Source organism: Leucoraja erinacea, chromosome 29 (assembly GCF_028641065.1).
Source record: "Leucoraja erinacea ecotype New England chromosome 29, Leri_hhj_1, whole genome shotgun sequence".
In the NCBI taxonomy this organism is placed as follows: Eukaryota; Metazoa; Chordata; class Chondrichthyes; order Rajiformes; family Rajidae; genus Leucoraja; species Leucoraja erinaceus.
In genome coordinates, this window is record NC_073405.1 from 8,941,056 (window position 1) to 8,968,827 (window position 27,772).

Below are 27,772 nucleotides of genomic sequence, written 5' to 3' on the forward strand. Positions count from 1 at the left end.
TCAGTCGGCTTCTTAGAAATCATCCCCCAAACACCATATGGCACGATGAATTGCTTCCGAAGTGCAGTCACAGCTGAAGCAGATGGGAGCACTGGGTGGAAACATATTGTGAGCAGCACGCTCTCATCGGCTACGTTACAATCAGTGGCAAGCAGGAGCATATTCTCTTGGGTGTGTGTGTGTGTGTGTGTGTGTGTGTGTGTGTGTGTGTGTGTGTGTGTGTGTGTGTGTGTGTGTGTGTGTGTGTGTGTGTGTGTGTGTGTGTGTGTGTGTGTGTGTGTGTGTGCGCGCGCGCGCGCGCGCGTGTGGCAAAGGCCAGCGGGGACACCAGGGGGAGCTCTTGGCTCTTTTGGTGATTACAATCAAGGGGACCTCCTGAACCAAGAGATTCACTGGTTGCTTCACTTTAAAGGTGGAATACTGGAAATACACACAAAGCCTTTGGTGAGGCATTGAAGCTGCTCGGTGCTCAGGGATAGTGATGGACAATTCATGGCTCCACCTGGGTGCTGTCGGACTTTGCTAGTAACTGCAACTGCCAAAGACCCAATTTCGATCCTGACTTCGGGTGCTCCCTTTAGCTTTTATTTTACTTTAGTTTATTTTTCATGCGTTCCGAGGTACGGTGCAAAACGTTTTGTTGCGGAACTAACCAGTCAGCGGAAAGACAATACATGATTACAATCTTGCCATCCACAGTGTACAGATACATGGCAAAGGGAATAATATTTAGGACAAGATAAAGTCCAGTAAAGTCCGACTCTGTTGGAGTAGAGGTTTAAAAGAGTGGAGTGATTGTGTTGAGTGATTGCAGATCCACTCTGGGTCCAACACACACGCAGCTTGGGCACCATCTTGGAATCTCTGTGTGGAGTTTGCACGTTTTCCCTGTAACGGCTGGGTTTCCTCTGAGTGCTCTGGTTTCCTCCCACATCACAAAGATGTGTGAGTTTGTGGATTATGTGGCCTCTATAAATTGCCACTAGTGTGTAGGGAATAGATGAGAAAGTAGGATAACATAGAACTAGTGTGAACGAGTGTGATGGTTGGTATGGACTTGGTGGGCCGAAGGGCCTATTTCCATGCTGTATCTCTAAATACTAATGACTTCAGTTAGCTCTGAACCCTGAACCCGTCTCATCTCTGAAGCACAGTTTGAAGACCCACCCCATGACACCTAAGACATAAATCTAGGCTTATCTCCTGTAAAATACACATTAATATTATTGAGTTGGAGGTGCTGTCTTTCAGATCTGAAAGATCTGTTTGCTCTCTTCTGTAAGTGTGGAGAGTAGCATGGCATGCATGAAATACATCCACAGATTCTTCCAGCACACGTGGAGACCATTTGACCCATCAAGTCCATGCTGGCTTTCTGTAGAGCAACCCGCCACTCCCATTCTCACATTTTACCACCACAAAGACAGGTGGAGAAGCAGGTAGGTAGGTAGCATTGGGGATGTAGGGAGGCTGCAGAAGGACTTGGGCTGCGTGTAAGAATGGGTATAGAATTATCAAAGTAGCAGAGTGTACAGCCATGCATTTTGGCAGAAGGCATAAAGGCGTAGACTGCTTTCTAATTGGGCAGAGGATTTAGAAATCAGAGCTACAAAGGGACTTGGGAATGCTGGTGCAGGATTTCCAAAAGGTTCATTTGCAGATTGAGTAGATAGTAAAGAAGGCAATTGCAATGTTAGCATTCATTTCGAGGGGAGCAGAATATAAAAACAGGGATGTAATGCTGAGGCTTTACAAGGTGCTGGTGAGCCACATTTGGAATATTGTGAGCAAATGTGGGGCCCATATCTGAGGAAGGATTGAAGAGGGTCCACAGAAGTTTTACAAGAATTAACCCGGGCATGTTTGGCTTAATGCATGAGGGGCGTTTGAGGTCTCTGTGCATGTACTCGCTGGCGTTTAGAAGGATGAGGGAGAATCTCATTGAAAGCTACCAGATAACGAGAGGCTTCGATAGCGTGGACAAGGAAAGGAGGTTTCCAGTAATGGGAGAGTCAAGGACCAGAGTGCACAGCCTCAGAATAAAAGGATGTACCTTCAGAATGGCGATGAGGAGGAATTTCTTTAGCCAGAGGGTAGTGAATTCAAGGAATTAATTCCCCCAGATGGCTGTGGAGACAAGACATTGGATATTTTTTAAGCGGAGATTGATGGGTTCTTGATTAGGAAGGGGGTCAATGGTTATGGGGAGCAGGCAGGAGAATGGGGTTGAGAGGGAAAAATAAATCAGCAATTATTAAATAGTGGAACAAACCCCATTGGGCTGAATTATCTAATTCTGCTCCAATGTTTTTTAGTTTTAGTTTTATAGATACAGCGCAGATACAGGCAGTTCGGCCCACCGAGTCTGTGCCGACCAGCAATCCCCGCATACTAACACTATCCCACACACACACTAGGGACAATTAAACCAAGCCAATTAACCTACTAACCTGAACATCTTTGGAGTATGGGAGGAAACCGGAAATCCCAGAGAAAACCCATGCAGGTCACGTTGAGAACGTACAAACTCCATACAGAAAGCACCCGTAGTCAGGATCGAACCCTGGTCACTGGCGCAGTAAGGCAACAAATCTACCAATGCGCCACCGTGCCGCCACCTATGTCTTATGGACATGGCCTTGCCAGTTTATTATAAGAGATAGGAGTAGGATTTGCCATTCGGCCCTTCAAGTCTACTTCAGCCATTCAATCATGGCTGATCTACCTCTCCCTCCTAACCCCATTCTCCTGCCTTCTCCCCATAACCCCTGGCACGCGCGCTATTTTCCTCGAGTGATGTCCATTGTTTCCTTTTGTAATCATTGATTGTCTCTGTGTCCATCGCCCTCATAGGCAGACAAACCGAGGTCATTATATTAGTTGTGTAACTATGTTCTTCCTATTACCCCAAACCGTCAATCAACGTCTCCTAATCTTTGTGCCATTAGCAACCAGTAGCAAAAAAAGTTTTTCTTTGTCTATCTTACCTGAATCTGTGATTACTTTGAAAACCTCTGTCAAATCTGCTTTCAGTCTCCTTCGCTCCATGGACAACAGTCCCAGCTTCTCCAGCCTAAGCTTGAAGTTAACATCCCTCACCCCGGAACCATTCTTGTAGGTTCACAGCCTTCCTCAAGTGATGACTACAATTGGACATTCCCTGCGTTTTATCCAGTAAATTTTACTATAATCTATATTATCTGCTCCATTGTCATGTTGTTTTGTGGGATCCTGCCATGCACACATTGTTTGCTGTGTTCCTTACATTACAACAACAACTGGGTTGATGCCAGAGAAATGCCAAACCTGCCTTTATCATTTTCACTCCTTGAACACACATTTGCTCTGTTGTCAGCAGACACTGCTCACTCTATAGGCTTGAGAAATTGCCAGCGGGTTGACTTAACTCCACACCCGCAAGATTAAGCAGGGAAGAGATTGAAAGATGACCTGGTAGTTGCCTTTATGGTTGCCAGTTGGTAGTGTGGACAGAGGGAACACATTTCCCAACGTGGAACTGTCAAAACATGGGATCAGTAAATGACCGTTACTAAATACGAAAGAAAGCTCATTATTAAGAGTGTTGGAAAGGAACTGCAGATGCTGGTTTAAACCGAAGATGGACAAAAAAAAAGCTGGAGCAACTCAGCGGGGGCAGGCAGCATCTCTGGAGAGAAGGAATCGGTGATGTTTTGGGTCGAGACTGTATTTCAGATTGAAAGTCACGGAAAAGGGACCCGAGAGATATAGACGATGATATGGAGAGATGTTGAGCAAAGGATGAAGGACATGGAAAAATGTAACGATGACAAAGGAAATTGTTAGCTGTTGTTGGGTGAGAACGAGAAGCTGGTGCGTCTTGGGTGGGGGAGGAATGGAGAGAGAGAGGGAATGCAGGTCAATATTCATACCACTGGGTTGTAAGCTGCCCAAGTGAAATATGAGATGGCGTTCCTCCAATTTGCGTTTAGCCTCACTCTGCCAATGGAGGAGGTCTAAGACAGGAAGGTCAGTACGGGGATGGGCAAATTGGAGGAACAGCATCTCATATCTCTAACTCTGTTAAAAGAGCTACGTCATTGAAGTGGGACATAAGAAAGAGGAACAAGAGCAGCCCACAGGTTTCATTGGATATGATCCACTCTTTCCCGCCAGTTTCCCATAGGTTTTGACTCCCTGTAGTCCAAACTTGCGTCTAGCTCAGCGTTGGAGACTCATAGAGTCATAGAACTCATGGAGTCATGCAGCCCGTCAGCCCAAGGCATCCATGCCAACAGAGTTGGGCAGAAGGTCGAGTGGCTGCGTTACAGTGCCAGGGACCCGAGTTCGATCCTGACTACGGGTTGGCATATGGAATGAACTGCAGGGGGAGGTAGTTGAGGCAGGTACTATCATAACGTGTAAGAACATTTGGACTGGTATATGGATGGGCGAGGCCGTGAGGCAAACGGGCCAAATGCAGGCAGGTGGGACTAGTACGGATGGTGCATGTTGGTCGGCGTGGGCAAGTTTAGGTGAAAGGCCAGTTTCCACACCATATGACTCTAGGACTATCCTAAAAGGCACACTCTTTAAAATAGAACTGTTTAGTGTGTTTAGTGTGGGGAGTGAGAAAGCTCCAATGCCCAAAACTATACAGTAACTGTTGGATGTAGACAGTGCTATTTGGATGAGCAGTGAGGGGAGGGATATGGATCATACACAGGCAGAGGAGGATTAGTTTAACTTGGTATCATCGAGTCACAGTCATATAGCACAGAAACAGGCCCTTTGGCCCATGCCGACCAAGATACTTCATTTACACTGGTTCCACCTGTCAATATTTGGCCCATGTTCCTCTAAACCTTTCTTATCCTTGTGAATATAAACTCAAAATGTTGGAGTAACTCAGCAGGGCAGGCAACAACTCTGGATAGAAGGAATGGGTGACGTGTTGGGTCGAGACCCTTCTTCAGATGTCATCCATTCCTTCTATCCAGAGATGCTGCCTGTCCCGTTGAGTTACTCCAGCATTACTCCAGTCTATCTTCAGTTAAAACCAGCATCTGCAGTTCCTTCCTATAACAAGTGAATTTAAATGCTGTTATAGTACCTGTCTCAACTACTTCCTCTGGCAGCTCATTCCATGTACCCAACACCCTCTGTGTGATAAAGGTTGCCGCTCAGGCTCCTATTAAAATTATCCCCTCTCACCTCAAACCTGTGCCATCTGGTTCTAGATTCCCATACTCTGGTTAAAGGCTGCATTCACCTTATCTATTCCCCTTATGTTCTTATACACCACTCAAAGATCACCCTTCACCTGTGCTTCGAGGAATAAAGTCCTAGCCTGCCCAACCACTTCCAACAGTTCAGCCCTTTAAGTCCTGGCACTATCTACATAAATCTTTTCTCCACTCATTCCAGCTTAAATTGTTCCGCATGGACATTGTGGGCCGAAGTGCCTGTTACTGTGCTGTTCTGTTCTATGTTCTATGTCCTATATTCTATAACTGTTACATTGGCTAAAAGCAATGCACAATTGTGTTATCACCTCCTTGATTTTGTTCATTTTCAATTCCAATGAACTTTAAGAGGATGTTGCCAGCACTCGAGGAGCCTGAGCTATGGGGGGGAGGTTGAGCAGGCTAGGGCGCTATTCCTTGGAGCGTAGGAGGATGAGTGGTGATCTTATAGAGGTTTAGAAAACCATGAGAGGAATAAATAGGGTAGATGCACAGGGTCTCTTTGGGGAATCGAGAACCAGAGGACATAGGTTTAAGGTGAAGGGGGAAAGATTTAGTAGGATCCAGAGGAGTAACCTTTTCACGCAAAGTTGTGGTAGGTGTATGGATCGAGCTGCGGGAGGATGTGGTTGGGGCTGGGACTATCGCAGTGTTTAATAAATACTTAGACAGGTGCACGGAGAGGCCAAGTTTAGAGGGATAGGGGCCAAATGCAGGCAGGTGGGACTAGTGTAGATGGGACATGTTGGCCGGTGTGGACAGTTTGGACCGAAGGGCTTGTTTCCACGCTGTAAGACTCGATGACTCTATGAATGACTTTCTGGTTTTGTCTCGTTTGGCAAGAGGTTGCAAACCTTACGGCCTGCAAGATATGGACACCAATAGATGAGCAATTAAGTTCAAACATGAGCAAAAGGCTGCAATTAGAAAATCAAAGATACTTTAAAGACTAGAATGTTAGAAGTAATAGCAAGATCCTGGAATGAAAATGAAACAAGGGTGAAAATGATAAAAAAAAATATTTGAACTAAGATAAGGGGTTGTGCTGTGTCCTGTCTTCTGAATATCAGGCTGTAACATTTCAGGATGCTCATTCTGGCATTGGATAATTAATAATGATAAATGGATTATGATTTTGAGCAATATTATAACAAGTAGACATCAGAGTTGCCTTCTCTAACAGATTACCTTGTCAGATTTGTTAATTCAGTGTCAACCATTTGACACCCATCTGTTGGATACAGGTGAAAAGCAAACAGCGCACTGCAGCCTGATTGAAAGAAACTACGGTACAAAGCAGCATCTTTCATTAAAGGAAGGTGCCTTTGCAGATGGCTCATTTCCTGGGAGAGTGGCCTGTTATGCAACCTGAACTACATGTGCAACAAGTGAAACGCGTGGGCACTTAGTTGGCGGCACAAGGAACTGCAGATGCTGGTTTACAACAAAAAAAGACACAAAGTGCTGGAGTAACTTAGTGGGTCAATAGACAATGGACAATAGACAATAGGTGCAGGAGTAGGCCATTCGGCCCTTCGAGCCAGCGCTGCCATTCAATGTGATCATGGCTGATCATCCCCAATCAGTACATCGTTCCTGCCTTCTCCCCATATCCCCTGACTCCGCTATTTTTAAGAGCCCTATCTAGCTCCCTCTTGAAAGCATCCAGAGAATCCGCCTCCACCGCCCTCTGAGGTAGAGGATTCCACAGACAGATAGCTTCACAGTTGAAACAGAATGAACAGATCTAACAAGGTAATCAGTCTTAAGAAAGGTTCTGACCCGTAGGTCACCTATCCATGTTCTCCAGAGATCGACGCTAAAAGCTGGAGTAACTCAGCGGGACGGGCAGCATCTCTGGAGAGAAGGAATTGGTGACATTTCGGGTCGAGATCCTTCTTCAGACACCAATGGTCTCCAGAGATGCTGCCTGTCCCGCTGAGTTACTCCAGCACTCTGTGACTGAGTTGGAAGTATCCTTGATTTTAGATTAGATATTTGTGCTTCATGTCCCACTCTAGAGACTTGAGAACTAATTTCTGACTGATAATGATAGGACAAAGAACATAACACTTTACAGCACAGGAACGCACCCTTCGGCCCACAATGTTTGTGTTGAACATGATTTCAAGTTAAACTGATCTTATCTTCCTGCACATGATCCATATCCGTCTATTCTCTACACTTCCACATGCCTATCTACTGTAAAAGCCTCTTAAATGCCACTATTGTATCAGCCTCCGCCGCCACCACTGGCAACGCGTTCCAGGACCCCTCTACTCTCTGTGTAAAACATTTACCCCGTACATCTCCATTAAGCTTTCCCCCTTCCATTGATATGCTGCTATTTGGATATAATATGAAGCTATCTTGTAGGGTCCCATTGTCCTATCCAATGAAGAGCAAAGCAATTATTCCTGATGTCCTGGCTACTCTTCAAACATCATTAAAAGCAGACTATTTGGCATTTTTTATTAGTGGGAGCTTGTTATGCTGTCGTCCTTATGTGACAAGAAGGACTACACTTCAGAGTGGATTTTAATGGGGGCAAACACCTTGGGACATGCTGGGATTGTGAAATGCAATGCATAAATCCCTCAGCATGGTCACAGGTTTAAATCATGGCCAGCGCATGTTAATCTCCGCCGGCCCCTTCTTACTAGCTGCTACCTAGATTGGTTTCTAATGTATTCATTCATGGATTTTGGACTTTGCTGGTAATATCCGTGCTGTGGCATAGATGGTAGAGCCGTTGCCTCACAGCGCCTGAGACCTGAGTTCAATCCTGACCTCGGGTGCTGTCTTTGTGGATTTTGCACGTTCTCCCTGCGATCCTCCGGGTGCTCCGGTTTCCTCTCACATCCCAAAGACGTCTGAGTTTTGTAGGTTATAAATTGAGTGTGTAGAGAGTCTGTGAGAAAGTGGGATAATGTAGTGGTGAGAACGGATAGTCAATAGTTGGCATGGACTCGGTGGGCCGTGGCCTATTTCCATGCTGTATCTCTAAACTAATCTCCATCGCTGATTGACTCCTGAATGGAAATGACATTAAGAGTCAACTGCATTGGAGAACCAGATTAGTGAACCAGACGGGTTTTTGTGACAGTCTGGTTGGTGTATGTTGATGTTTATTGTTAGCGAGTCTTAGTATCTACAGGACAATGGTTGCCCTTATCCTGGACAGAACTCAGATAATAGCTTACACATACTGGAGCATAACAAGATGGAGTTTGCACAGAGTGGAAGATAAGGCTCTTATGGAAGAATAAATGTACAGTGAAGGGAAATGAATTTTCATCAAATCTAATTAGATTGGATGCACGATATCCCACAAATATCACTGTATCAGGGGCTGTATCAGGTAGCCCTACATCATTGCTCGAATTTAAATTTGTGGCGGTATTGGTATTAGTTTATTACTGTCACGTGTACTGAGATAGAGTGAGAAACTTGCTATACGTGAGTACAATCATACCATATACGGTGTCAGGGGTTATGGAGAGAAGGCAGGAGAATGGGGCTAGGAGGGAGAGATAGATCAGCCTTGATTGAATGGTGGAGTAGAGTTGATGGGCCGAATGGCCTAATTCTGTTCCTATCACAGGACCTTATGACGAAGAGAAAGACAACATAGTGCTACAACTACATTGAAAGTGCAGGTTAAAAAAAAAGTTCTAGGGCCACAACGGGGTAGATTGGGAGATTGGGAATACATCCTTAGCACATGATAGGTCTGTTCAGGAGTCTGATGACAGCAGGGACAAAGCTGTTCTTGAATCTGGTGCTTTCAAGCTCTTGTACCAGTTGCCTGATGGGAGAGGAGAGACGAGAGACTGCCCAGGTCTTGATTACAGCGTGTCAGCTTCTTTCCTGAGGCAACATGTGGTGCGGCTGAAGGGGAGGCTGGTTTGTGTAATGGAAAGGGCTGCGTCCCACAAACCTCTGCTCTATCTTGCAATCTTGGGCAAAGAGTTTACCATGACAAGCCGTGATGTATCCCAACAGGATACTTCCAATGGTGCATCTATACAAACAAGTAAGAAATCCCCAATGTCCTCACTCTTCTGAGGAAGTAGAGGCGTTGATGTGCGTTCTTAGCTGCAGCTTCAATGTGATTAGTCTACGATTAGCTGTTGGTGATATTTACACCCGGGAACTTAAAGCTCTGGAATATCTCCACCTCAGGACCACTAATGGTGACTGGGATGTGTATCCCATCCTCCACATGGGGTCTGGGAAAGCAATGTTCCAATGAGCAGCAACGTGGAATCAGGGAATTTATTTATTTATTCACAAAACATATTTTGAACTATAAATCCACACAATAAAAAATGCAATGGTTGTGAGGGCTCATATACCTCCTTGTGTACACAATGATACAATCAATGATACAGAACTACATGACCTTAAGGAGATCATATCTTCTACTTCAGCATAGAGTTTAACCCTTAAAGCAGGTTAATTTGAATTCTTTGGAGACACAGCGCGGAAACAGGCCCTTCGGCACACTGAGTTCGCGCTGACCAGCGATCACCCCGTACACTGGTTCTATCCTACACACTAGGGACAATTTACAATTTTAACTTACAAACCTGTGCGCCTTTGTAGTGTGGGAGGAAACCGGAGCACCCGGAGAAAGCCCACTTTCAACACACAGGGAGAATGTACAAACTCCGTGCAGACAGCACCTATTGCCAGGATTGACTGGGGCTGTAAGGCAGCAACTCCACCACTGCGCCCAGTGCCGGATTTACGTATAAGCTAAACAAGCTATAGCTTAGGGCCCCCACTTTCTAGGGGGCCCCCCCGAAAAAATTGATGGGCCTCGAGGTCTAGGGGGGCCTCTGGCCAAGGCAGAACACCTACTGTTCAACTCTGGGCGGCCCCCCCTCTCTATCTCTCTCTCTCCATCTCCCCCCGCTATCCGTGTCCGGGCCGCCGGGCTCCGCTCGCTCCTCATCCGCCGGCACGGCAGGCCGCCTTGCAAATGCGCACAACCGCGGCCAGCACATCATCGCCCGCCCTGCGCATGCGCACTGCAATGGCAACTGGTCGGCGCTGGGCACTTTCTCCCTCGCTTTGAATTGTGGGAGATTTGGCCGCCATGGCTGTCCGGTCGTTGGGGGCCTCACAAGTGGAACAGCTTAGGGCCTCTCTTCATCTAAATCCGGCACTGACTGCGCCACTGTGCCACCCTGCTAGAGTAGCAGGCAGGCGGAAGTTTCAGTCACACCAAGTTGGACGCTCAGTGTAGAGCAGGTTAATTGATCTGACCCCTATTGAACAAAGGAGAGCTGCCTATTGTCAGCTCGAGGCAACGTTATTTATGCATATTAAAAATGACAAATATCCATACTTCATAATGATCCACAGAGTGGTGCTGACATCATTGAGACAAGCCAAGGAATATTCACCCCAATAAGCAATTAAAATGCATATCAGCAAGGACCCATCAGGATCCATTTCCACGGTAATTTATCTTGGTAAATAGACAACGGATGTCCCTCATTCATCAAAATGATAAAATTATGCAAATGATAAATGAGTTTATAGATAGCTTTGCTGTGTCTTGTTTTAATGGATGATACAATGCAGATGATAGTCCCGTCAGGAACAACCCAGGCAGTTAGTTTTCCCCTTCCTCACTCAAGTGACAGTCCTACCGAACATAAATAATTGTTTACTGAAGACAAGGCTCCTAATTTGGGGCAATGTTTTATTGTGAGTTTTAATTTTCTTTCAACACACAGGAGGAGAGGAGAGGAAAGTTGTCAAATTGAACACAGCTACAGGGGAAAGGAAGAAATCCTTGCATTGGATGTGCTCCCCATGTGACTTCTTTTTGGCAGAGTTGCCAAAATGCTGAATAAGACCTCATTTTAGTTTAGTTTGGTTTAGAGATACAGCCGATCGGCCCACCAAGTCCGCGCCGACCAGCGATCCCCGTTCACTAGCAGTGTCCCTACGCTCCAGGGATAATTTACAATCTTTACCAAAGTCAATTAACCTACAAACCTTTGGAGAGTGGGAGGAAACCAGAGCACCCGGGGAAAGCCCACACAGTTACAGGGGAGAACGTACAAACTCCGTACATACAGCGGCCGTAGTCAGGATCAAACCCGGGTCTCTGGCGCTGCAAGGCAGCAACTCTACCGCTGCGCCACCATGCCGCCCGCTCGGGATTGTAACCTGCCATGTGGGGGGGGTGTTGAGGTGGGAGGAGGATGGGCAAAATAAATTAGTCACAGGATTTATGGCTTTGCAAGGACTGCTTTCTCTGTGCATCATTGGATGATCTACCTCTTTCCAGCACACACTGGTCCTTATGTTAGAAATACTTTAGAGATACAGCACAGAAACAAGCCCTTTCGACCACACCGAGTCTGCGCCGTGCAGCGATCACCCCGCACACTAGCACTATCCTACACACTAGGGGGACAATTATATATTTTTTTAACTGAAGCCAATGAACCTACAAACCTGCACGTCTTTAGAGTGTGGGAGGAAACCGGAGCACCCAGTGAAAACCCATGCAGGTCACGGAGGGAACGTACAAACTCCGTACAGATAGTACCCACAGCCAGGATCGAACCCGGGTCTCTGGCACTGTGAGGCATCAACTCCACCACTGCGCCAACGTGCCACCGCATCTGGCACTTCTCATTAAGGCAAGATAGGCCCAGGGAAAAGCATGGGAAAACGATACTAATCCAGGCAACAGGCCTGGGTCAAGAGACTCCTCCAGTAACCCTGGCTACATTCCAAGATAATTAATTAGCCGTACAATAGCTCTGAACATTCTGAAGACAAAAGGGTTCTTCTTGCATATATTTGCATACATTTCATTGGCTGTTTGTGTAAAGCATAGATCTGGATTTTGTAAAAGCCAGGTTTATTATTGTCATGTGTACCGAGGTACATTGAAAAACTTTTGCAAGCTATCTAATCAGATCAGGTAATACCGTACATAGATACATTAAAGCTAAACTCAAGTACAATAAGTAGAGTGAAGGGAAAGATGCAAAGTGCAGAATATATTTCGCAGCTTTATAACAATGATAAACGGTGCGAGATTTATAGGTTAAAAAAGAGATTTAGAAGTGTTGAGTTTACATTATTGTCACGAGTGCAGAAGTACAGGAAAAGCTGTTGTTATGTGCTAACCAGTAAGTGGAAAGACAATACACGATTACAATCGAGCAATCCAAAGTGCACAGATACACGATGGCTGGACTAAGGTGAATATAGTTTTGTGCAATATAAAGTCCGATCGAAGATAGTCTACAATGAGGTAGATAGTAGCTCAGGGCTGTTCTCTAGTTGTTGGTAGAATGGTACAGTTGCCTGATAATAGCTGGGAAGGAACTCTCCCTGGATCTGGAGGTGTGCGTTTTCACACTTCTGTACTTTTTTGCCCGATGGGAGAGGGGAGAGGGGAGATGAGAGAGTGGCCAGGGTGAGACTGGTCCTTGATTATGCTGGTGGCCCTGCCAAGGCAGCGTGAAGTGTGGATGGAGTCAATGGAAGGGAGGTTGATGATTGTATCAGATGACAGCAGGTCCTCCTTTGGGACCAATCCGGGGGAAGCTGTAGTCAGATCTCTCTGTTACCAGGCTATCAGGGAATCGGAGCACAGGGACCCATTGCCATCTTGAGGTTCCTTCCAATGGAAACACTGAGATGAAGATAGTGGACCATCAGTGGAGTTTAGTTGCTCCTCTGGATAAATAAATCAATGTTGGGAACACTTTGAAGGTGAGGCAGCATCTGTGCAAAGAGACACAACGCATTGCAGATGCTGGAATCTGGCACAGAACTCAAACTACCAGAGTAACTCAGCAGGTCAGGCAGCATCACTGAAGAACATGGACACAAAGTCACTCCCGCACGTTCAGCCCATATCCATCTAAACCGTTCCTATCCATGTCTAAAAGTCTGTACATATCCCATCGAGTAGAAGATACTGAAGCTTGATAGCACACACAAGCAGACTTGGGAACAACTTCTTCCCCTCTTTTATCAGACTTCTGAATAGTCCTTCCATAAGCTGGGAGACTGTCCGATTCACCTCTGTCCCATTGCGGACATTGGAACTTGTCTCTGGAACTGTGTGGGAAGCAATTGCAGATGCTGGTGTAAACCGATGATAGACACAGGAGGTGGAGTAACTCAGTGGGACAGGCAGCATCTCTGGAGAGAAGGAATGGGTGACGTTCCGGGTCGAGACCCTTCTTCAGACTGAAGAAGGGTCTCGATCTGAAACGTCACCCATTCATTCTCTCCAGAGATGCTCAGGACCGCACTCTAGTTGTTGGTAGAATGGTTCAGTTGCCTGATTATAGCTGGGAATAAACTGTCCCTGAATCTGGAGGTGTGCGTTTTTACACTTCTGTACTTTTACCCGATGGGAGAGGGGAGATGAGAGAGTGGCCAGGGTGTTGTCTCTGGAACTGATACACTACAATGCTGAGAACTATTTTCTGTATCTATCCTTGGCTTTACCTATGGTACTTGAGTTTGGCTTGATTCCATTTACGTATATTATTCTGATTGGATTGGATAGCACGGAAAACAAACCTTCCCATTGTACGTGACAATAATAACCCTGAACCGAAACCTAAAGTATATATTGAAGTAGCTTGATATAAGATGGAAGGAGGCTCTTGTGTGGACCATAAGTTTACTTTAGATTTAGTTACACACAATACACAATATACACAATACAATTTATTTGTCACTTGAACCTCATAGAGGCTCAAATGAAGTGTTGTTTCTGCAGTCATACACACATGAAAAAAAAGACCCAAGACACAACACAATTTACACAAACATCCATCACAGCGCATCTCCTCCTCGCTGTGATGGAAGGCAAAAAAACGTATCTCTCCCCTGCACTCCCCATTCCCCTCCCGATGTCAGAGTCAAAGCCCCCGGCGGGCGATGGCAATTGTCCCGCGGCCATTAAAGCCACGCCGGGAGATGCAAGGCCGCGCTGCGGGTCTTGTTGTTGGAGCCTCCGGCGGGCTCTAGCAAAGTCCCGCAGCCGTTGAAGGCGCGCCGGGCGGTGATGTAAGGCCCCGCTCCAGGTACTCCTCGACCTCGCGACTCGGGCAGGATAAGTCGCCGTTGCGGAAGCCCCGAAAAGCGGTCTCCCACCAGGGACCCGCGGGCTCCCGATATTACTCTGCCAGACCTGCGGTAAGACTCCGAATCTCCGGGGGTCGGGTCACAGCAGCGCGCCACCACCGCTCCTCCCGCTCCGGACTCGGCCAGCTCCGTGATGGTGAGTAGCTCCGCAGCTCCGTGACTGGAGCCCCAGGACGTTCCTGCTGGAGGCCGCTCCACGTTGCAGCCCCAACGACAACGGAGACCCGACAGGGAAAAGGTCAGGTTCTCCGTGCAGGGGAAAGATTTTAAAAGTCCCCCCCCCCCACACACACACACACACACACACACACACACACACCCCAAACAACACACACACACACACACACACACACACACACACACACACACACACAACACACACACACACACACACACACAACACACACACACACATACCCCATCAAAAAAATAATAAAAAAAACTACATTAAAACGGGACAAAAAAGAACAAAAAGACAAACGGACTGCAGAGGCTGCAGCGACGTGAGTCGTGTCGCCCACCGGGACACTCAGTGATACAGCGCATAAACAGCCCTGCGGCCCACACCGACCAGCGACCTCTGAACCGTAGCACTACCCTACCCACTAGGGACAATTTACAATATTTACCGATGCCAATTAACCTACAAACCTGTACGTCTTTGGAGTGTGTTAGGAAACCGGAGCTCCCAGAGAAAACCCACGTGGTCACAGTAGAAGGTACAAACTCTGCACAGACAGCACCCATAAACAGGATCGAACCCGGGTCTCCGGCACTGTAAGGCAGCAACTCCATCCCTGCGTGTATCGGAGTCTACTAACTGAGCTGACCAGCCAGTTCCTGTATTGCAAATGCAGAGTTTTAGCTGGGAAATAATTGGCTTACAGCAATGAAGAATGAAAATTCTCTGGAATCTAAATGCTTCCTTTGTTGCTGTTGGATTGTGATTTCCAAAGAATGTTTTCTATTCCTACGAGTTGTGAACTAATCCCTCATTAACAAGCAGAGATATTTTCCTATCTGTGGTTGACGTGTTTCATCGTTGGGTGTTTGATCTATCTTCAAAGTTTTTCCACTGAGCCTTTGTTCTTGCCGACTCTTTATCGCGTTTTTTGTTTGGTGTTGCGGGATTAATCTAGTTTCCTGTTACTTTCTCCTGGTGTTGATCTGAAGTCTAAAGGGCAACGCAAGGGGTGTGCATGTGCCGTGCTCTGGATACCAGAGTCTGTATTCCGAACTTGAAGCACATCAGATTCTGAGAGGGCTTGGCAGGTTCAGTGCTGAGAGGATAGTTCCCTTGTGGGGATTCTTGAACCGGTGGGCATAGCTTCAGAATACGATGTGTAGGAAGGAACTGCAGACGCTAGTTCCCACCAAAGATAGATTCAAAATGCTGGAGTAACTCAGCGGGACAGGCAGCATTCTCTGGATAGAGGTAAGGGGTGATGTTGTGGGTCGAGACCCTTCTTCGGACTCCCTCTATCCCTGACAGTCTGAAGAAGTCGACCCGAAACGTCACCAATTCCTTCTATCCAGACATGCTCCCTGTCCCGCTGAGTTACTCCAGCATTTTGTATCTTGTTTGAGAATAGGAGGTTGATCAGTGATGTTTCAGGCCAGTCTGAAGAAGGGTCCCGACTCGAAACGTGACCTATCTACGTTTTCCAGAGTTGCTGCCTGACCCACTGAATCACTCCAGCATTTTGTGTCTTTTTTTTGTAAACTAACATGTGTAGTTCCTTACTTCTACACCACAACTATACACTCCTCAATAATTGCAGTGAGATATTCTCTTTCCTATATTCAAATTTTCTTTCTGTTTCGGACAAAATACAATTTTTTTTCTCAACTGCTTACCGCAGCTGTATATTTTGTGTCTGTCGATGAGACTTGAACCTAGAACCCTTTACACAAGAGACATAATGGCCATCCACTGAACCAGAAGGGAATTACTAGTGGCTGGGTGAGGGTAGGATCAAGCTATGAATCTACCCGCTGGTCAATACCTGTCTGTCCCCAGGGACACATTCAGAGACTGACGTTAAGTGCTGCTAGAAGATCATCAACTCGGTGAAAGATTCTCTCATGTCTGTCCGAAGCTTGTTGGTCTCCCAGCACAGCGAGATGCCCGTCAAGGTTTGTTGCCAACTGGCCCATTCCAGACTGTAGGAGTACGTGCTGAGGGACGCACTGAAGCTCGGTGCAGCCAACCCCAAGACTCTGTGGGGGGAGGAACATAGCCTAGAGTCTTTCCGCTGCTGGCCATTGAGGGGCAGAATCCAGTGGGGACACCCTTTAAAGAAGGGAAGGGAAGGCCACACGAGGTGTAAAGGGCCTGTCCCACTTGCATGCGATTGCGTGCGTTTGGCGCGACCAACCGGAAGTGGAGTTCGCGCTAAGTTCGCGCGTGATGTCATGCTTACAAAGCAGCTGGGTAGGAGGTGGGCCGACTGAATTTGGGCATCGCCTCGGCGTCGGGCGGTGACGTCATCACGCAATGCCACGCGCTAGGCATACGCCATCAAGACGCTGCGGACGCCGTCAAGACGCTGCATACGACATCAAGACGCTGCGTACGACCGCAATGCGCCTGCGTGCGTACGCAGACCGATAGACCGTTGGCGCGCAAAGATTCTGGTCACTGCAAGAATTTCGAACCCCGCGTGATGTCGGGACCAGCCCCGCACAACTCCATACCCCTCCGCGCTTCTAAGTGGGACCGGCCCCCACGTGACCACGAGGTTGCGTAATTTGCGAGCCAAGGTCGCATAAGTGGGACAGGCCCTTAAGGGACGTTTGTTTAAAGATAGGTTTCAAAACTACTGTGCATGACGCTGTTGATTGTACATGGAGTGTCTGAAGAGTTTTTGCACAGTTTTTGTTTTGTGTATATTTTTCTATTCTGAGTAGTTTAGTTTAGAAATATTTAAAAAACTTCAGTTTCAGGTGTGAAAAGGACAACTCACACAACTGAAATCTTTGGAATCCATGAAACCCGTCTTGGATTCCATGAAACTAGATAGAACAATGATCTACTCTACATTTTCCTTGATTTCCATCCCCTTTGTCCTGTTTTCACACCTTGCATTTCCTTATCTCCGTATCTCCCTCTCCCCTGATTCAGTCTGAAGAAGGGTTTCGACCCAAAACGTCACCCATTCCATCTATCCAGAGATGCTGCAGGTGCCGCTGAGTTACTCCAGCATTTATGTGTCTATCTTTGGCTTAAACCAGCATCTGCAGTTTCTTCCAACAACAAACTGTCTTGAATCAAGATTCAGCACCTCGAGAGGGTGAGGCAGTGTATTGGAAGATTAGATACGTAAAAGCCATCAATGGGCTAATTATTGACAATTCTGCAGCAACCAGCGAGCTGAATGCAGGGGAGAGCATATGACACAGCAGAACCAAGCACTCTAAGATAACAGCATTAATTCACATTGAAAACATTCTTATTTAAAGTGTTCTGGACAGAGAAGTAATAAAACCTTCCCCTAATAGAGATGCATTTTCCAGAAAATGCAGTGAAAATAGTTCCATATAAGTTATTTGGATAAATTCACCCCTGGCCACTTTATGAGTTTGATAACCTAGCTTAGTTTAGTTTGGTTCCAACACACAGCATGGAAATGGGCCCTTCAGCCCATCGATCCCACGCCGACCACCTGTGCACTAGTTCTATCCTAAATACTGGGGACAAGTTACAGAAGCCAATTAACCTACAAACATGCACGTCTTTGGAATGTGGAGGGAAACCGGAGCACCCGGAGAAAACCCACACGGTCACAGGGAGAACGCACAAACTCCACAGTGACAGCACCCATAGTCAGGATCGAACCCGGCTCTCTGGCTCCGTAAGGCAGCAACTCTACCGCTGTGCCACTCTGCCACAGACATTGGAAATACTGAGTCATTTCTACTCTGGGTGCCTGGAACACGTTGCCAGGGGGTGTTGGTGGAGGCAGATGCAAGAGTGGTGATTGAGTGGCATTAGATAGGCACATGGATGTGCAGGGAATGGAGGGATATGAATCACATGCAGGCAGATAAGAGTTTGTCTCAGCATCATGTTCATCTCAGTCCTTGTGGGCCGAAGGGCCTGCTCTGGTGCTGTACAGTTCTATGTTCTATGTGCACTGGAGAATGCTGTTGGTGAAGTCAATGTCCAAGTTAACTTAAAGCAGCATCATCTTCATACTTCATTTATAATGTCACCAATTGAACAGGACCTGATCACAATGTATTTCCTCAGTAATAATAACCTAACACAGGTAGTTCAAGTTCAAGTTCAAGTGAGTTTATTGTCATGTGTCCCTGTTAGGACAATGAAATTCTTGCTTCGCTTCAGCACACAGAACATAGTAATAATAATAATAATACATTTTATTTATGGGCGCCTTTCAAGAGTCTCAAGGACACCTTACAAAAATTTAGCAGGTAGGTAGAGGAAAAACATGTAAGGGGAATGAAATAAATAGTAGAGACATGACTAGTACACAAAGTAAAGACAGAATACAATTCAAAACACAATATGAGGCAATTAATGCACAGATGGTAGGCATCGACTACAAAACAGATCAATGTGTCCATATACTATAATATAAATATATACACACATGAATAAATAAAATGATGAGGTGCAAATAACAGATGATTGGTTATTGATAATCAGAGTTTTGTCCGAGCCAGGTTTAATAGCCTGATGGCTGTGGGGTAGTAGCTATTCCTGAACCTGGTTGTTGCAGTCTTCAGGCTTCAGTCTTCAGGTAGTAAATACAAAATGGCGATTTGTACCAACCCTAAATCTATGCTCGTCAGTTACGAAATAACTAGTAACTGAACAACTAAACAAGTTGGAGAAACTCAGCGGGTGCAGCAGCATCTATGGAGTGAAGGAAATAGGCAACGTTTCGTCCCGAAACGTTGTCTATTTCCTTCGCTCCATAGATGCTGCTGCACCCGCTGAGTTTCTCCAGCATTTTTGTCTACCTTCGATTTTCCAGCATCTAGTTCCTTCTTTAAATAAACAAGTTGATAAGGATCCTTAAATGTCACAAGAGGTCGTTAATTAATCGCAATTACTATTATTGGTTTAATATTAATATTAGTAATTAATTAATAGTAATAATATTACTATTATTTGTCATGTTACTGAGATACGGTGAAAAACGTAGTTTCGTGTGCAGCCTGGGCAAATCGTGCCATACTAAACGACATCGGATAGTACAAAGGAACAAATAAACAGGGTGAAAAATATGGTGTTACAGCTACAGAGAAAGCGCATGTAAATAAAATAAATGTGATGACAGCAGCAAGGTAGATTGGAAGATTCGGCATGCATCCTTTTTTATGCCCCTGTCCCACTTAGGAAACCTGAACGGAAACCTCTGGAGACTTTGCGCCCCACCCAAGGTTTCCGCGCGGTTCCCGGAGGTTGCAGGTGGTTGCCGGAGGTTGCAGGCAGTGGAAGCAGGTAGGGAGACTGACAAAAACCTCCGGGAACCTCCAGGAACCGCACGGAAACCTTGGGTGAGGCGCAAAGTCTCCAGAGGGAGGTTTCTGTTCAGGTTTCCTAAGTGGGACAGGGGCATTAGTATATGAGAAATCCATTAAAGAGTCTGATGATAACAGTGGGGAAGACGCTCTTCTTGAATCCGGTGGCGCGCGTTTCCAAAGATTTTGTATCTTCTGTCTGATGGGGGAGGAGAGAATGACCGGGGGCGAGTGTGATCCGTGATTATGTTGCTGCTTTTCCTGAGGCAGCGTGAAGCACAGGTGGAGAAGATTGGTTGAGGCTGTTTGTGTGATGGACTGGGTTGCGTCCATGACAGCCAAGACTTACGACACGATACGATAGAACTTTATTTATCCCAGGAGGGAAATTGATCCGCCAACAGTCATAAAACGCAACGAGATACAGGAAACATGAAAACAAAGTGACGAGTGGGAAGGATTGGGGGTGTGCAAAGATTGGGGAGGGGGGGGGGGGGGGGGGGGGGGGGGGGGGAGTCAGTCTACCCCATGACAGAAGGGGGAAGAGATGTACAGTTTGATAGTCACAGGGAAAAACTATCTCCCGTGGCGTTCTGCACTGCATCTTATACAGCAGTTGGTAGCTGAAGGCGCTCCTCAGGTTGACCAGCGTGTCATAGAAACATAGAAACATAGAAAATAGATGCAGGAGTAGGCCATTCGGCCCTTCGAGCCTGCACCGCCATTCAATAGGATCATGGCTGATCATCCAACAGTATGAGTGCAGGCAGGTGGGACTAAGGGAAAATAATTGTTTGGCATGGACTTGTAGGGCAGAGATGGCCTGTTTCCGTGCTGTAATTGTTATATAGTTACATGGTTATATGGTTAGTATCCTGTACCTGCCTTCTCTCCATAACCCCTGATCCCTTTAGCCACAAGGGCCACATCTAACTCCCTCTTAAATATAGCCAATGAACTGGCCTCGACTACCTTCTGTGGCAGAGAATTCCAGAGATTCACCACTCTCTGTGTGAAAAATGTTTTCCTCATCTCGGTCCTAAAAGATTTCCCCCTTATCCTTAAACTGTGACCCCTTGTTCTGGAGGAGGGTGAGCTGTATTGTCCAAGATTCTCCGCAGTTTGAAGAGCATCCTCCCCTCCAAGACCACCTCCCATGAATACAAGACTTGGGGTCTTGGGCAGAGTATGCCCAATTATGGGTATTATGACCTGGCCAATTATGCGTAACATGAGGGAAAAATGTTTCATTCACTAGCAAAGCCGCAGGGAAGTTGCATTTAAGTGGGCATCCAGCCCATGGGATTCATGCTGATGTGAATACAAAACAGTGGCATTTAATGTGTTTTCCTACGTGGAAGAAATGGGGTGAGGCACTGAGTGAAGAGAGCCATTAAGATCAAGGGATTTGAAAATGGAGAGGATAGTTAAGAAAATACCTTTTACCATTGTCAAAGAGCCATTAATCAGTCACACAGCACACTCCAGTTATCAACTACCCAGCAATCCTTGACACATACAGTGCTGTGTATAAAGGGGAGGAAGATATCTTGAAAGCATTGCAAAACAAAATCCTTCGTACAAAGCAGAACAGGCTCAACCTACCGACAAAGCCAAATGGTGAGATAGTGTTCCTGCTGGAGTCTGGGCAAAGTCGCCCAATCTTAACATTGGCTGCATACCACCAATGCTATTGCCATCTGCCAACCATCTGTGCAGGAGTTGCATTGGTGCTATTTATGTGTGGTGTGAGCAGATGCATGTAGGCCGCCATGGGCAGGCGCATTATTCACTTGCAGCAATGCCAGCATGTGTCGCCGGGGGATTCGAAATTGGGTCTAATTTGAACCTAGGGTATTTCAAACTCGAAGGCTTTCACTAGAGGCAGTAACTCAAAACTGAAACCCCCTGATCTCAGGAGCGGATTTCTCAAATTAAACTTGCAGGAAGACAAATGCAGATTCTGGTTTCCACCGAAGATAGCCACAAGATGCTGGAGTATCTCAGCGGGACAAGCTGCATCTCTGGAGAGAAGGAATGGGTGATGTTTCGGGTCGAGACCCTTGTCCAGACTGGAAGGGACTGGGTGGGTCAGTCTGAACGGTCCACCGAGTCCACGCCGACCAGCGATCCACAAACACTAGCATTATCTGAAACACTAGCGACAATTTACAATTTTTACCGAAGCCAAAGAACTTACAAGCCTGCACGTCTTTAGAGTTTGGGAGAAAACCGGAGCACCCAGTGAAAACCCACGCAGGTCACGGAGGGAACGTACAAACTCTGTACAGACAGTACCCGTAGTCAGGATTCATCCCTTCTTCAGGGATGCTGCCTGACCCACTGGATTACTCCAGCACCTTGAGTCTTACCTTTTTGAGAGAGCTGCTGTGGACAAATTGGCTGCCACATTCCCTTCAGTGCTGTTGACACAAGTGCATTCAAAGGCTGTTACATGTTTAGGGCCTTTCTAAATGGGTAATCAAGTCTTGATCCATTCCAAAGAACACTATTGCCCCAGCTTTTTATTGAAATCTGAAATTACTCCACTGTTTTTACCAATACAATAGTGGGAAAACATATTTGAACAAAAGTACGTCGGTAAGATCTATAGTGGAAAAAAGTTGCAAAGAGCAAAAAAAAAGTATGTTTGGTGGTGAGGAAGTGTTTTTTTTAATGTGTGTTACTTTAACCTTGGAGTTTTGGATAAAGGAAATTCAGACAGCGTCATCTATCTTTTGTCCCCAGTTGGTCAGTGACAAGTAAGATTGTAATTCGGGTTACAGGAGTGGTTTTCCTGTGTGTGGATGAATATGTTAGCTCTTGAATCCGTCCAGCTGAATCCTTTTCCATTTTCAAGGCTCTTTGTGAAATATTCCTTTTCTTTCCCTACTTCAGAGTTGCCGGCTTTGAACCTCATTCAGAGAGTTTACGGCTTGCAGGTATAGGCAGGTTAGAAGTGGAGTAGATACCTCCCCCGGATGTGTGGTCGAGAACCAGAGGTTGAAGAGTCAAATTTAAGAGGGATCAGAGAGTTGCAGAGTCATACAGCAGGGAAACAGGCCCTTCGGCCCAACTCGCCAATGCTGACCAAAATGCACCATCTATGCTAATCCCATTTGCCCGCATTTGGCCCATATCTGTCTAAACCTTTTCTATCCATGTATCTTCTCAGGAGTCTTTTAAAGTCTCAGAAGGCAGTGGAGGCCAATTCTCTGGATGCTTTCAAGAGAGAGTTAGATAGAGCTCTGAAAGATAGCGGAGACAGGGGATATGGTGATAAGGCAGGAAAGGGGTACTGATTGTGGATGATTAGCCATGATTACATTAAATCAAGTCCTAGCCTGCCCAGCCTCTCTCTATAGCTCAGTCCTTCGGGTCCTGGCAAGATCATTGTAAATCTTCTCTGAGCTTTTTCCAACATTGACGTCTATGGAATTCTCTCCTTAATGAGCTTGAAGGCTCAGTGGGAGAGGATATTTATGTCAGTGACCATTAGGTCATTAGATATTAAGAGAATCAAGGGATATAGGTTGGTATGGGAATGTGGAGCTGAGGTATAGGATTAATTGTGATCTTTTTGAATGACAATGCATAGTTAAGGGTGGTCTGTTCCTTTGTCTTACGCATGCCTCCGGTTTCAGGGACAGTTTCTTCCCAGCTGTTATCAGACATCTGAACTGTCCTGTCACCAGCTAGAGTCCTGTCCTGACCTATTATCATTTACCTCATTGGAGACCTTCGAACTATTTTTAATTGGACTTCACTGGAGTTTATCTTGCAATAAATGTTATACCCTTTATCCTGCACCTGTACACAGTGGACGGCTTGCTTGTTTAGTTTAGTTCAGTTTAGTTTAAATACACAGTGCTTTAAAGAAATAGGCACTTCAGTCCAACGAGTCGCACCGACTAGCGATTCCCGCACATTAACACTATCCTATGCACACTAGGGACAATTTTACATTTACACATTTATACCAAGCCAATTAACCTACAAACCTGTATGTCTCTGGAGTGTGGGAGGAAATTGAAGATCTCGGCGAAAACCCACGCAGGTCACGGGGAGAACGTACAAACTCCGTACAGACAAGCTCCCATAGTCAGGATCGAACCCGGGCCTCTGGCACAGTGAGGCAGTAGCTTTACCACTGCACCACCATGCAGCATTCATTGCATATGACTGTATTAATGTGTAGTCTTTTTGGTGACAGGATAGCACGCAACAAAAATCTTTATACACCATATACTATACATGTGATAATATTAAAACTAAACTGAACTAACGGACTTCTGCTCTGGCCGATGTGTGAGGCCAGACCTGAAACAGTCTAGTCGGCTGTGAACCATTGATTGAAATGGCCGAATAAGCCAAGCGCAAATCGGAGTGGGCTGTGGATATCTGTAGGTTGTAAGGGAGAAAAAGAAAGTACACCTGATTAACTAAGGAACGTTCTCATGTGAGTGTATTGGCTTTTGCAAATGTCACAGAGCAATAATTTTCAGAGCATGCATCAGCAGGAAAAAGAGTGATGATTTCTGTCTAATGACACCTTGCGCTTCACATAGGTGAGGCGCACTCTATCATTTGACTCAAAGTTAATGACCGTGTAACGTAAATCACAAAGATAGTAATAAATCAGCCAATGAGCCAGTTCAGGAGCCCATAGGCAATGTGATGCCTGTCAAATGCATTTACATCTCACGAGATTCAAAAAAACATGCAAAATCCAAAACAAAGCAGAAAACACTGGAAGCACTCCATAATTTAGTCCACATCTGCGGAAAGCAAAACCAAGAAATTTAGTTAACGTTTCAGGTCAAAGACCCTTCGTAATACCTTCCTCTGCCTAATGTCGTTGATTTGAAAAATGAATTCTGTTTCTCTTTCCGCATGCAATGGAAGGCTGCACTGCATTTGGAGTATTGCGTGTAGAACTGGTAGCCGCAATATAGGAAGGATGTGTAGGATTTGTAAAGGGTGCAGAGTGATGCCTGCATTAGTGGGTTTAGGTGCAGGCAGAGGTTGGGCACTCTTGAATTGAATTGATGCATGCTCTGAAAATGATTGCTCTGTGACATTTGCAAAAGCCAATACACTCACAAGACAATTCAGGAAATTCAATTCAATTCAATTCAATTCAATTGTTTGCTCTGGAAGGTCGTGTGGAGACCCGATAGAAGTATATAAAATTACAAGAAGTATACATAGCATAGACAGTCAGAACTTTTCTCCCAGGATGGAGAAATCAAGTACTAGAGGATATAGCTTTAGGGTGGGAGAGATGAGATTTCCAGGAAGGTAGACACAAAATGTTGGAGCAAGTCAGCCAGTCAGGCTGACCTGAAGAAGGGTCCCGACCCGAAACGTCACCTATTCCTTTTCTCCAGCGATGCTGCCTGACCCGCTGAGTTACTCCAGATCTTTGTGCCTGTCTACGGTTTAAACCAGCATCCTCCCTACACAAAGTTTAACACAGAGGGTGGTGAGTGCCTGGGACTTGCTGCTGTGGGTAGTGGTGGAGGCAGAACATTTCCCAATTCTTCATCTGTTTTTTGACCTCCCCCTATGCAAAAATACTCAGTCACATAACTACTGCTTTTGCACTTGCCAAATTCAACACAGTCTGGTTAAGGGATGTCAAATGAGTATTGTTGTAAGACTTTAAGATGGAACTGCAGATGCTGGAAAATCGAAGGTAGACAAAATTGCTGGAGAAACTCAGCGGGTGCAGCAGCATCTATGGAGCGAAGGAAATAGGCAACGTTTCGGGCCGAAACGTTGCCTATTTCGTTCGCTCCATAGATGCTGCTGCACCCGCTGAGTTTCTCCAGCACTTTTGTCTATCATTGTTGTAAGACTAATGGGAAGCAGTGCAGGACAAGTGGTGGGATTAAATTATGGACTAATTTGCACCACAATTTGGAGCAGTTTCCTTTGGTAAGATTCTGCATGTGGCTGCTTTGGTTTCAGTTTTTTTGTTGTCATTTTTTAGTTTTTGAGATACAGCATGGAAACAGGCCCTGTGGCCCACCGAGTCTACACCAATCAATGATCACCCATACACTAGTTCTATCCTACACACTAGGGGCAATTTACAGAAGCCAATTTGGACAAGCATACACGTCTTTGAGCGTGGGAGGAAACTGGTGCACTCGCAGACAACCCATGCGGTCACAGGGAGAACGTGCAAACACCGTATAAACTGCACCCATAGTCACGATCGAACCCGGGTTTCTGGCGCTGTAAGGCAGCAACTCTACCGCTGCGCCACTGTGCAGTTCCGCTGTGCACCGCTTTCAATGAAAGGTCAGCATGGAGGAGGTGACGTTTAGGTAGGAACTGCAGATGCTGGTTTACCTCAAAGATAGACACAGACTGATGGAATACCTCAGCGGGACCGGCAGCATCTCAGGAGAGAAGGAATGGGTGACGTTTTGGGTCGAGAACCTTCTTCAGACTGAGGGTCCAGGGAGTGTGAGTCTAGAGATATGGAAGGGTAAGGTGTGAAAATGACAGATCAAAGCAGACAATGTTATGATAAGGAAATACAGGATGGTTTATTGTTATAGTAATAATAATAATAATAATAATAATAATAATAATAATAATAATAATAATAATAATAATAAGGGCTGCATGGTGGCACAGCAGTAGAGTTGCTGCCTTACAGCACCAGAGACCTGGGTTCGATCCTGACTTCGGGTGCTTGTCTGTACGGAGTTTCTATGTTCTTACCGTGACTTGTGTGGGTTTTCTCCGAGATCTTTAGTTTCCTTCCACACGCCAAAGATGTACAGGTCTGTAAGTTAATTGGCTTGGTATAAATGTAAATTGTTTCTAGTGTGTGAGGGTGGTGTTGGTGTGCGGGGATCGCTGGTTGGCGCGGACTCGGTCCAAAGGGCCTGTTTCCACACAGTCTCTAAACTAAACTAAAACTAAAACTATAGTGATATTATTATTATTATTATTATTATTATTATTATTATTATTATTATTATTATTATTATTATTATTATTATTATTATCGTTGTTGTTATATTAATAATACATAATAACTATATTAATAGTATATTAAATAATATATTATTATATTATATTATATTATATTTATTATATTATAAACAATAAAAATAATTATTGTTACCTTAATAATAATAATAATATTAGGTAATGAAGCAACGACAGGTAATAGAGGGAGAACGATAGGGAAGATAAGAGATGGAGTGAAAGTGGGGAAAAAGGGAAATGAGAAAAAGGACAAACCCAAAAAATTGAATTAAAAACAAGAATGAAGGTAACAATGATTGCTATTATTATTTATAATATAACATCATATAATGTTATATTATATTATAGTATATATTATATTATATTATATTAATAAATAAATACGTATATAATGTGCCTGCACCATCTGCTTCCACAGCTGATGCAGCAACAAGCAGCGATCATGGCAGCCACCACACACACCGGGTACCTAAACCCCACCGCTGCCTTCCCCACGGCACAGATGCACCACATGGCAGCCATCAACCTGAACGGGCTGGCAGCAGCGCCCCTCACGCCCACATCAGGTGAGACCTCACTTTCCTTCCTCGCAATCCATCAGTTCAGTTTGCTGTCACGTGTTGACACTCTGCGGGACAGGCAGCATCTCTGGAGGGAAGGAATGGGTAACGTTTCAGGTCGAGACCCTTCTTCAGACACTTCAGGGTGAACACATCTGACCTTAGGCGATGGTAGTGAACCACCATCTTCTCCATCTGCTCCAATCCTTGCGATGGGGATGTACCTGCAACTATGGCAGCTGTACTTGGATACCAAGCCAATGGTGAGACACATTGGTCATACTGAGGGCGGGGAACTGGAGAGGGGCATTGTTCCACAGGACTTTGCTGCACTTG

The 27,772-nt window shown here is 45.6% G+C and overlaps 1 protein-coding gene across 5 annotated transcripts in view; it reads left to right on the forward strand.

Annotated features, from left to right (window-relative positions):
* LOC129711122 (CUGBP Elav-like family member 4) overlaps positions 1-27,772 on the forward strand; it is a 413,711-nt gene that overhangs the window by 377,521 nt on the left and 8,418 nt on the right. For 2 of the 5 annotated variants that reach the window (XM_055658536.1, XM_055658535.1), the window contains exons 7-8: positions 3,034-3,174; positions 27,295-27,442. In XM_055658536.1, the coding sequence (XP_055514511.1) occupies positions 3,034-3,174; positions 27,295-27,442 (289 nt within the window). The remainder of the gene's footprint in view (positions 1-3,033; positions 3,175-27,294; positions 27,443-27,772) is intronic. The other 3 variants (XM_055658539.1, XM_055658538.1, XM_055658537.1) reach the window with 2 other exon arrangements.